The sequence below is a fragment of the Microtus ochrogaster genome, chromosome 10 (genome assembly GCF_000317375.1).
Source record: "Microtus ochrogaster isolate Prairie Vole_2 chromosome 10, MicOch1.0, whole genome shotgun sequence".
NCBI lineage: Eukaryota > Metazoa > Chordata > Mammalia > Rodentia > Cricetidae > Microtus > Microtus ochrogaster.
Genome location: NC_022016.1, coordinates 78796811 through 78809607, shown reverse-complemented (window position 1 = coordinate 78809607; position 12797 = coordinate 78796811). Strand labels below are relative to the sequence as shown.

The following is a 12797-nucleotide window of genomic DNA, read 5'->3' as shown; positions in this document are numbered from 1 at the left end:
GGACTAAACCTCTGAAACTGTAAGCAAACCAAACTAAATGCTTTCCTGAGGGTTGCCATGGTCATGGTGTCTCTTCACAGCAATAGAACAAGACACAGACTAAGACAGAGGCAATAATAGAGAGAAACAAAGTCCCACGACTCAGAGAACGAAGAGCAAAGTAGCAGCGGTAAATCTATCTTTACCACAATTATAGTAAAGGAAAATTCATTAAGCACACCCATCAAGAGGCAAATGCAGAATGAATTAAAAACTATTGCCCAGCTTCATATTGCAGGAGGTAACCAGATGAAAACTGCTGGATTAAAAGATGTCTGACTCCAAAGCCCTTCCCAGTGGCGAATCCTCAGGGAAAATTAACTGTTTACTTCGAAACGTGGAGGGTGTGAGCATCCTGCTTAATAAGAACCCACAGCCAGATCCACTTAGAGAAACGGCCTCGAGAAGGAGCATAAACCCAACAGCACAGCAGTTGCAATTTAAGAACCACAAAGTAAAACTGAAAGAAGTAAATGCAAGCTTATTCAGAAGCTGCACAGAAAACCCTGAGGATACAACAAACCTTGAGGCAAGATACATACACCACAGACTCCTGACAGCACATACTACCCCCAGTTTCCCCACACCGTCTGAAGACCTCATCCCAACTCCAGGTGTTCCTCTGTTTAAGATCTCTAGAGAGGGGCAGGGAGAGGCTCTGTGGGGAAGAGCACACATTGCTCCTCTAGTTCAGTTGCCATCCCCCATGGCCTCCACAGCACCCACACAATGCAGTGTACACACACACACACACACACACACACACACACACACACACACACACATGAAAACTTTAAAAAAAAAATCCCAGGAGAACAGATTGGGGGCCAGAAAGAAGTTATTTTCAGCTTAAGTCAAAAGGCAACTATATATGACCTCCATTCCACTTTATTAATTCAATTCTGTTTCTTCTGATTATGTGTACTAGACAAAGAGGGAAAGCTAGGCACCGAAAGGCTTGCACGTTGGAATGATGTGTAAGGTTTCTATTCCAGGAAGACGTTCCAGCAGTAAGAAGAAGCGAGACAAATGCAGCAACGTGGGCAGATTTCCAAAGAACCGTGTTGAGTGGAAGAAAGAAGACATGATCCTACAGCTAGGATCGGATAACAGTACTACAAATGTATTTTGCAGATATATTCTGTCACATGGAGAAATTTGATCTAAAGGCAATTCAAAGCCCCATAACTTCCTTGGATCCCATGATTTTCCCTTCTTTCTATCTCTGATAGTACACAGGCATTTTCAACAGATCTCTCTAGTCCATCTGAAGCTGAAATCTACCAAGGAGAAACACTAACCAGAGTCCCAAACCCCGGGACCTCAAACACTGAGCTATTTACTCTATGACTTTGCTCTGTTCTTATTGTAACTACCGTGGTCCTTTTCACTTGGACTTATATAAAGAATGTATATAATTTATTTGGTTTTGTTCTGTTTTTCCTTTTTGGTTTTTTTTTTAATTTTACAGAAGCCCACAGTTAGAAGAGAATACATTTTTAAATACATTTTAAAAACAGTGGTAATTTTAAAGTTGTACTGTATTCCATATTATATAATATTGATATGAAATCTTAGGGAAGAGAAAAAGGGAAAAGCTATGGTTTAAAGTGCCATACTGGCATAGCAAGTTGACAAGGAGTGGGATCTCCTAGTTAGTCTCAACTGTTAACTGGACACAGCCCTAAGTTATCTGAGGCAGTCCCAGTTGGAGGACCACCTCAGTCAGATTGGCCTGTGGGCATATCTGTGGGCCATTTCTCGATTACTAATTGGTATAGGAGGACTCGGTCCACTGTAGGTGGTCCTATTCCTCACAGGTGGGCCTGGACTGTATGAGGAAGCAAGCAGAGCCAGCCAAGGAGAGGAGGCAGTAAAGCAGCAGTCCTTGGTGGTTGCTACCTACAGGGTTCCTGGCTTGAGCTCCTGCCCCAGTTTCCTCAAAGATGGACTTGATCTGGAAGTGTGAGGTGAAATAGCATCCTCCCTGGCTGCTTTTGCTCATGTTGTTTATCTCAGCATCAGAAAGCAAACTAGAACACCTTGAGTCGAAACAATGCTAAGATTACAGTGAAGCTTAAATTTTGACGGAGCATATTTTTCATCATGAGACCTTTTGACCTTTAAGTGGGATGCCATGGTGTAGACTATCCCCTACAACTTCCTGCTTTGAGCACTTCATTTCCGGTTAGGCACGCGTGATATTTTGGAAGAAGTTTTAGAATCTCAGATTTAGGTCAGTGGGGCAGACCTTTGAAGGGGAATCACACCTCCGACTCCCATCCAGCTGCTGGTTCCTGGTCTGCTGCCATGTGAGGAACCTTGTTCCCACTGCCATGAACACTGCCAGGCCTTTCCTGCCTGTCATGATGAACTAAAGTTGTGAGCCAACATAAACATTTTCTTACTTACGTTGGTCCTGTCACAACAGGACCTTGACAAAAGGAGCGAATGTGAGTACCAGAAAGACTCATTTACAATCCATCTGTTCTACGGGCCAAACAGAATCTTCTCAAGGACTTGGTGGATTCTCCAAACCTAATGCTTTCCCTGAACTTTCTAGTCTCCCTCTTCCCTATGGTAAAACAGGGCATATACATTTATGAATTACACTAAGTGTTAAATACTCCCACTCCTTTGAAACATTCCTCCTTTGTCCATTAAGAAAACTGTATGACTTTAATGAGGACTATGTGCACTTAGTCCTTCCTCACCCCTACAGTTAGCCTTTCTTGTTCTCTTTTCTTCATGCTATCTTGTACCCACATGGACATTTATTTGTTCACATATATGCATAGATGTAACTGGCTAGATTCTGCATATCAGAGAGAACAGGAGAACACACCAGAATATGGAGTGTTTCTAGATGAGAATTTACTTGGCTGATCAATTATGGTCCGCACTCTTGGTGAAGTCTGGCCAATTTCTGAAATGTCCTCAAAGCATGTTTCCCATATGTATAGCTGTATTGTTTCTTTTCAGTGCCACTGAAACCACCCCCTTCTGGTCTGTAACTATTTTAATTCCAGGTGTTTTACTGAATTATATCAAATGTGCAAGTGTCTTCCCACTCTAATCCCAGCTCTAGGAAGATGAAGAAGTAGTAAAATATCTGTGAAGTTAAGGCTAACCTGGTCTACACAGTGAGTTCGGGCCAGTCAGGACAAAATGGTGAAAGCCTGTCTCAAAATACAATACAAGCATGTATGTGTTCATGTAGGCATGCATATGTGGCTTGTGTATGTGATGGGTAGAAATGTGTGAATAACACACATGTAAATGCTATGCACTTGGAAATTAAACTGTAAACAGATCATAAAGTATAGTGGGAAACAAAGCAAGAATTATAAACTATTCAAAGCCAAGTACTTTAAGAGTCATACTATCAGCAGTTTGAAATGGCGGGCATCACTGGGAAGTAATCACGTCCCTCAGGTAGAGAAGACAATGTGAGGAAGGCAGAGGGCTGTGACAGGCTCAGGAAGGTGCTTAGGCCCAAGAAGGGAAGCAGCTATTTTTCTCAGAGAGAGAAATACTGGAATCCTTGTCTGTGAAGTTTATTTCTTAAGCTGGGAGCAGGTGAAAGCTTTTCATTGCTATTGGTTGTAAAGTTTCATATATCTAAAATGCTTCAAACAAAGTGGGTTTCTTTGAAAATTGATATTTCATTTTATTGAGGATTTTCAGATAATAATAAATGAAAAAGACAAAAGAGAGAAACATCTCAGACATGCCTTTCCTGTCCTTTATTTCCCAGGCTTTTTTCTTTGTGTTTCTGTCTGTCTAGGATAAAGATAAATATTCATGTAACTCTTAAATAAAAACACAAATGGTAACAAATTTAAAAACTGTCCAGTCCAACCCAGAAAAGCAAATGCAACCAGTATTTTCTAAAAATAATTTATCACATTATCAAATATTGACAAAGAGTTCAATGTCAAAAAATACGTTTCAGGGTTGGAGAGGAGGCTCAGTGGTTAGAGCACTTATTGCTCTTGCAGAGAAACCACACTCATGTTAGGTGGTTCATAATTCCAGTTCCAAGAGATATTACACCCTCCTCTGGCTTGTGCAGACTCCTGCACTCAAATTCACATATACACACACAGACAGATACACACACACACACACACACACACACACACACACAAATGCTTGTAACTAAAAAGATAAATGAAAAAATAAAATCTTTTTAATGTCCAGTTTTACAGGCTATGGGACAATATATAATTTCCTTAAACTTTAAAATCATTAAAAAATAATTTGACTATGATAATTTTAAAATTAGAAATAAAAGAATTCTAAAATAATTCAACAAATAAAAGCCTTACAATCTTATATTGGATTGCCTATAAATGAAATTTAAAGTGGGAGATGGTATTAAACAAAAAGTCTATTAATAGCAATCTCAATAGATTCAATCTAATCTCATGTGTAAAATTTCAGAATCTTAACTTCAACTCAAGACTAGATCAAGATCCCTACTACTACCTCTACATGTAACATTACAGAGAGGATTCTAAGCAATAACATAAATAAAGGCAAGAAAAATATTAGACCAAGGATCAGTTGGTAGTAAACAGGCTGCCTTTATTTGCAAATAAAATGGTTTTCCATATAAAACCCCAAGTAGTTATGCATCCAATATATGATAGTAGCAATGCTGCTGAACCCCAAGTTAAAAACCTGAAAGTGTCCCAAAGAGACATATGGGACTTCACAGCTGCATTGCTTATAGTATCTCTCACTGGGAACAACGAAATGTTCATCAGCAACAGGACGAATACAGAAAAAGTGTTAGGTTCACAGAAAGGAGCCAAAATCACTCCATTTTACAAAGAAGTTAGGCGTAAGGAGTTCACAGTGTACAGACAGAGCAAGAGAACTGGATTTCCGAAGGCCCAGCTGTGATGTGATGTGACAGGAGGAAGGGATGTGAGCGGAGGGGAACGGAGGGCAGCTGGGGTGGCAACCACCTCTATTACACACTTGGGTTTGTAAACTTTCTGGATGTGTGCTGCAGCCGCATAAACTGATTTTAAAAACCAACAGTACATAATAAATACGTGAAACTTTTAAGTCTACAACATTTCTTTACCAGCAACAAAACAAATTACAAAAAAAAAATATTACTAAAGGGAAACAACAAAGCTTTCCCTAGGAGACCACTGAAGAGTGTGTCACCTGTCACCAGCAGATGTCTAGTATTCAAGATATGTTTAAGAAGGGAAAATACATATAAAACCTGGATACTCATTCCTTGGGGCAGAAGCTGTGAACAGGACCAGTCACGGAAAAGTAAACTGCTAGGGTCAGACTCCACTTGCACAGCTACAACCCAAAACATAGCCTAGAGCCACCATATTGGCACCACCTTTACTTTATGGTTTTGGCCTCCAGAAATGTGAGGGAAAAGACCATTTCGAGGTATACTTTATAACAGACATCCTAGGAAACTAATACGTATGATACCATAAGACTCAAAGTTCCAGTTCAACATCTACTCCCCTGTAAGTACTTTCAGGGCCTCCATTCTAAAAGATACAAAAGCACTGAGGGCAGGGCTCTGTCACAGAGCATGTCCCTAGCATGCCCACAGTCCTCAGCTCAACAACAACAACAATAACTAATAATAATAATAATAATAGCCAATAAACAAAACTAAACGTTCCAAAAGTTTCCGCTTAACAGGAGCATTTTGCAATTGACCTACATATGTAACAAACCAATTATTCTAGCAAGAGAGAAAAATAATTGCATAACCAAGCAATTTATTCTACATGTAAATGTTTGGCCAATGCTAAACTGAAAGGTATGTTTGCACCTGTTTCAGAATCTGTGGGTATTTGTTACTTTAACTCACAGGCAGAAGGGAGAAAAATAGGATCAAAGGAAGTAGAAGGAGACCTGAGTTTCATTTGTGGCATTTGATTTCTTTAAATGCATCAAAATTAACAAGAATCAATTGTTAGATGGGGGAGGCCATAGCATCTACTACTTATACTTTTCCTGCTGTTAAATGGGGGAAGTTGTCATTATCTTCTATCTATATTTTTTCCTGTTAGTCTCAAATATTTTGCAATCCAAAGTTTTTAATGGCAGCATGGCAGTGCCTGGTTGAATAAGGATCACAGCTATGAAGGATCCAGATGGAGGCAGACCCTGGAAAGACACAGCACTGTCCGCCGCATGGTGTCATTAGCTTGAGATAAGTAATGAGGTGAAGTAAATATAGAAATGAAAAACTTAGAATTTCATAAAATTAACCAAAACAAGCCTTACAGAAAGTTCTCCACTCCCCATGCTGATCTATTTAAGCTCTACATTGTTTCCCTCCTCCTCATAAAAGATGTGAGCATTGAAATACTCAACATAAGAAGGAATTACCAAGTCCAAACAGCAAGAGCAGTCCTTTCCCGTCAAAGAGAAGTGTCCAATACTAAATACAAAAACCTTTGCAAGGATAATTCTTTAGATGATCTTTTAAAATGTGTGACTTGGCATATCATGTCATTCCTGAAAGATTCCTTAAGAAAGTCACACTTTTCTCCCCAGCAATATATTTTCTCCCGAGTCACATGACTCTGTTGGACAACATAGAATGCTGTGTGACACGGCCCAGGCTTTGCTGCCTGCTGTGCTTCACTTGCGTCTTAACCACAGCATCACAAGTCACACCTCACAGTCACTCCTAATACCATACTGCAGCAGACAGCTGCTCGAGGGGGAGGGAGAGAGGAAGGTGCCACACCTTCAAGCCACAAGTAGAGATTTCAGGCTTATGTAAAACCTATTATAAAGGAAAATATTAAATTTCACCACAAGAGAAGAAAACTGGGCAACAATCCATCATGGGATGTTCTCTACCTGAGTCTGGTCTCTTCAGAAGATAGCACACAAGAAAAACTTTGATAAGAATGACTCTCCATAGCACTACCCATGTCAATCACAGGCAGGATACAATAAATAGCCCTCATAAGAGAACAGATGATATCAACTCGGAAAGCTTCTGTATATCAAAGGAAGCCATGAACAGAGTAAGAGAAGAGAATGGAATGGGAGAATATGTGTAAATCACACCAAACCAGATATTTAATACAGGGTTAGTATGAATATATATAAGAATTAAAAGAACTCAACAGCAAGAAGACCAAAAAAAAAAAAATTCCCAAAGTTAAAGTGGAGTAAAGAACTTGAATTGACAGTTCTCAAATAGAGACATACAAATGGCCAACACACACATGCAAAGGGGCATATCCACCTCTAATCACAGGGATGCAAATCAAGTAACAAAGTATCAGCTCACATTAGGCACAGCAGAAAAAAGATATTTTTTGTAGACAAAAATGTGGATAAATGGGAGCCCTTGAATGCTGATGGTGGAAATTTAAAGTAGTATTGCCATTATCAAAACGACATGAAGAATCCTCAAATAACTAAAAATATAGCTACCTTGCAACCCCACTTCCATATATATATCCAAAGGGACATCAGCGCGCCTGTGATCGTTGCAGCATTATTTCCATTCAACAAGACAAGGAATCAACCTAAGTGGCCATCATGGATAAACATTGAATGTAAGATTAACTAAACATTTGAGACATAGTTAAAACAAAAAAAGAATCCTAGTATTTGCAATTTATGCGTGAACCTGGAGGGAATTGAACTAACTGTTGTAAACCAGACACAGAAAGACAAACACTGTGATCTCAGTTGTAAATAATATCTTTTAAAAAGTCAAACTCACAGAAGCATAAAACCAAAGCTGGCTACCAGGACCTTGGGAATAGTGGAGGGGAATATAGAGATGTTGGCTAACTGCCAGGAACCTGGAAGTCATGGAGGAAAATATAGAGATGCTGATTTAAAGAAACAAAGCTTCAGACAGGATGAGTAACTTCTGGGGATACAGTACATGGCATGGCAATTACAGTTAATAAAAACAGAATATAAACTTGAAACATCCTAAAACAATTAAAAAATGTTCTCATTACAAAATTCTGTGGGGTGATAGATGTGTTAAATTGCTTGATCTAATCACTTCATGAAATATACATACATCAAAATATCACTGTTATGGCTTAAATAAGAAATGTCCCCCACCAGCTCATGTTTCTAAATATGTGTTCCCCATCTGGGGATGCTGTTATAGCCTGGTCCTGCTGCCGGCCCTCTGTTTGCTTCTTGATCTGCCAAGATGTGAACTGCCCACAGGAAAGGTTTCTGTGCCATGGGCAAAGCCACCCTACTTCCATACCTTACCCACCATGGTGGATTGATATCGTCTATACCATCAGCCAAAATAAACCTCTGGGTTGGCTTGAAAGAAAAATGTCTCTTATAACCTCATGTGTTTGAACACGTGGTATCCAATTGGTACCAATGTTTGGAAGAAGGGTGATGAAACCTCTATGAGACAGAGCCCTGCTATAAGTGCACATCACTGGGGCAGATACGGAGAGTATATAGGTGCATCCCATTTCCTTGTCTCTCTCTGCTCATGTTTGCAGATGGAACTGTGATTGGCTAGTTTCCTGCTCTTACCACCATGCCATCCCCAACTGTTGCCATGCCTTTCCCACCAGGATAGACTCCGCCCATCTCAATCCATAACCTAAAATGAACTTTCTGAGGTTGGTTTTTAGCATGGCATTTTATTACAGCAACAAACAATAACTAATATGCCTCTCTACTCTCTTAATTGCTTCTGTCAGGTCAGGACAGAAAGAAAATACAACCACTTTATACACAGCGAATATATATGTTTTAATCCAATTTTTAATACGTATATTGCCATATGCATATACAAGAGAATACTACTCCATGATTTACAGGAACAACCCATCAAAACATGTAACATTATTGAATATCAAAGTCACAGCACATGATATAAAATATTACACACTGTATGTTTCCAATATGACATTCCAGTGCTGCTGGACTGAGTGCCCAAAGTCCAACTGAAGAGTGGGAGGAATGAGAATATGAGCAAAGAGGTCACGACCATGATGGGGACACCCACTGAAACAGTCTACCTGAGCTAATGGGTACTCACCAACTCCAGCCGGACTGGGAAGGACAGGCATAGGACCAAACTAGTCCCTCTGAATGTGGTTGACAGTTGCATGGCTGGGACAGACTGAGGAGCTACTGGCAGTGGCACCAGAATTTATCCCTATGCATGTACTGGCTTTTGGGGAACCTATTCTCTTTGGATGGATACCTTGCTCAGCTTGGATATAGTATGGAGGGCCTTGGACCTTCCCCAAAGCAATGTGCCTTACCCTCTCTGAGGAGTGGATGGGGGTGGAGTAGGAGGGTGTGTGGAGGGAATGGAAGGAGGGGAGGGAGTGGGAACTTAGATTGGTATGTATAATGAAAAGAGATAGTTTGTTTTCTTTTCATAAATAAATAAATAGAAGTTGCTCCATTGCTGGCAAACTAATCTAGAGAGACAAATCAGAAGGGCAGTTCCTTTCCATTGATGGGCATGAGGTAACTTCATAGTGATAGATATTTCTAAATATCGATCTGGGTAATGATGACATGAATGTGTGAACTTACCAAAATCCACCGATAGAAAGCAAAATTACACAGAAATAAAAAATTCTCTATAATGAAATTGATTATAAAACCTAACAATCAAATAGCTAATTTTAATATACAAACTTTTGATCTTGGTTTCAAAGTTAATTATAAAAATTATCTTTGTAGCCGGGCAATGGTGGCACACGCCTTTAATCCCAGCACTCGGGAGGCAGAGGCAGGCGGATCTCTGTGATTTCGAGAGCAGCCTGGTCTACAGAGCTAGTTCCAGGACAGGCTCCAAAGCCACAGAGAAACCCTGTCTTGAAAAACCAAAAAAAAATAAAAAATAAAAAAATTATCTTTGTGACAACTGGGAAAACCTAAATGTGGACACAATATTAAGATATGCTATTAATTATACCACTTATGGTCATGGAATTGTGGTCATATACAGTATCCTCATATTTGAGTATGCATGCTGCAGTATTTAGAAATATTATGATATCAGCAATTTACTTTCAGATTTTCAGCAAAATCAAATTAATGCAGATCATAAGCAAGAGTTATTCATTAAAATGCTCTTCCAATTATTCTGTATGATTGAAACCTGGAAGAAAACAAGATGGCACTCTTCACAGATGCAGAGTGATCTCCAGGATATATTAAATAAAGTGCAGCTTAGTTTATGTATATTCCTCCTGCTACATAAGAAAATAAATATATTATGTATAAGAGTGTGTGTGTATATTTATACACTTACACAATGACAATGGTTACTAAAGGTGAAAAACTTGTTTAACATAGATTTTACAGTTTTGATTTTTATGTACAGTAAATGTACAAAAATTTAAGATAAAATTACAATAAAAAGATATAAAAATATTTGTGGTCCTATGATTCCTCTATTCAATTAAAGCCAAATTAATTTTATTTAACTTTTGTAGTTGCTAATCGCCATTTTTCCCCCTTCTGAACATTAGCGTCATTTAAAAGGCTCTTGCTGGTCAGAAAATACAGCATCTGTACAACAGCACACAGAATAGTTTAAGAGATGAAGGGATGCCTTAGAAAATTTGGGGAACTATAAAACACTGTAACTCAAATATTTATACATAAAAAAACAGCAATATTTGCACCAGCATACCACGGAGATATAGCTATCCATTTTCTTCAGTAAGAAAAGCTGCAAAGTGAGATAAAATGTCTCTGACGCCCAGGGCTACAATCACAACAGAGTACTTCCTCCTAGCAAAGAACTGACAACAGAGGGCAGCCAGCCTGTCTTGCAGCAGCTTTCAGGCAAGCAGCTAAGCTATTGGTTACAAAGAGAGGAAGCAGCAGCCAATAATGAAGTCTACAGAGACTGTTCTTCAGAGTTTTGCTAACTGTCCGGGATCTAGCACATTTAGAAATCATTACACAGTAGTTTGGTAAACTAATCATTCTTTGCAAAACAAACGTTGCCAGAAAGTCAACTTGTGATGCAAACATCGAAAGTTAGGGACAGTGTTTCTGAGTAAAAAACCTCGGCAACTGTAGCAGACTCTGGAGTCCCTGAAACTCGCTTGCCCTCCACCCCTGCTGCACTCTGCCCCACCCAAGCTCCTCCTTAAGGCTGAACAAAAGACCTGAAAGAGCTTTGTGACTTCTGTGCTGGTTTAAATTCAGTGTCGCTGGGGCTTCAAGGAGAGAAAGGAAAGCTAGGAAAAAGGGAGAGCTTATAAGCGTAGGTACGTGCAAAGAAAAGCTAGTTTGGGGGCCCATGGGAAGAAAATGCAAGAAGGCTCCTTGGGGCAGGCACAGAAAATGACAGAGAATGCGCCTGATGTTGGGATACCAACTAGAAGGCTGAGTTCTGTAATGAGAACAATTCACGGATGAAGGCACGAAAAGAAATGGAATAAGGAATTGGAGGGATTAGGAAACAAAACCAGAGTTCTCCACTAAGGGAGGAAAGGGGGTCTCTCAGGATGACAAGGAAGGACTTCAAAACTCTCGGAAGGAAACTCTGCAGTTATCAAGCGGAGTGGGGGCTTCTCAACACCCGGAAAGCCCTTCTCTGGGCTCAGTTGGGTTTACCGAAACAGGCTGGACAGATCCCCTTAAAAGAATGTTCAGAGTAACTGGATGGGATTGCAAGCTTGAAGTAGAGCTAACCAGGTCTTTCATGGGACCCCTGGAAGGATGCAAGGAGAACCCTCTCCAAGTCGGGAGGGTTTGGGTACTGGAGGGAAGAGCTGAAGAGGCTTCTGAGGATTTGGGTTTGTCCCGGGAGAAGAAGGCAAGAAACTTGGTGCATTAACGCCACAAAGTAAGTTGTTTTGAAAATTAGGAACTCCACCTTGATAAAAAGGGAGTTCCTAAGCTAATAGGAAGCGTGGGAAAGAATCTGAAAACCTGCAGGATTTGGCGGAAATGCCACACACACTCCCAGACGAGCAAGGGTCTAAGAGTCCCTCACCAGACAGGAGTAAAGAGGAATTCAAAGAGAACTACTGTCCTGAGAGCGCAACTCTGAAGTGGTGTAGAAGAAATCCGAAAGCACTCCAAAAGGAAGTTGGGGTGAGGTCCCCGCGAGGCTGGAGTGGGCGGGCACTCGACATTTCCAGGGGTGTCCAGGGTCGGGACAGGGGGACCCGGAGGCTGGGGTGGGACAGGGCCAATACTCACAGAGCGGATCTCCAGCGCCAGGGCGCATTGCAGCGCCTTCACCTTCGGCATCCGCGCAGGGTGGTGCGGCGGGGAAGGGACCCCGGCCTCCGGCCCGAGTGCAGCGGGAAGACGCGAGGCGGGACAGGGACGGGGAGGAGATGAGGTGGCGGCGGCGGTGGCAGCTGTGGCCCCCAGGCCGGGGCCCGCGGTCCAGCCTGGGTCCCGCCCGAGCAGCAGCTGAGCGCGGGGCGCGGACTCGTTGTCATGGCAGCCCGGAGGGGCGGGGCCGGAAGAACCGCGCAGGGGCGGGGCATGCCAGACTGAGAGGCAGAGGGCGGGGCTCCTGACGGGGCAGGGTGGCTCTTCTGTGATGTCAAGCTGTGAGGGCCAACTGGTAGAAAAGGGAACAATTATGACCTGAGCTCAGGTCTGAGAGTCTTGGGTTTCAAAGTGGTGAGGGCACCATGGGGAAGTGGCGTCAATCTGGGGCCTCAGTTTCCCCAACTATATTACAGTTAGTAATCTTCCTTGAGTTTGAATTTTGTGATACAGTTTACAAAACCAATATAAGAAATAGG

General features: G+C 41.3%; 1 protein-coding gene across 1 annotated transcript in view; it reads right to left on the bottom strand.

Moving 5' to 3' along the window:
• The window catches only part of Spata6 (spermatogenesis associated 6), a 90422-nt gene extending 77967 nt beyond the window's left edge, over positions 1-12455 (bottom strand). Inside the window, exon 1 of the mRNA XM_005353594.3 lies at positions 12238-12455. Coding sequence (XP_005353651.1) covers positions 12238-12288 — 51 coding nt within the window. The 5' untranslated portion in view covers positions 12289-12455. The remainder of the gene's footprint in view (positions 1-12237) is intronic.
• Positions 12456-12797: the final 342 nt, after the last annotated feature.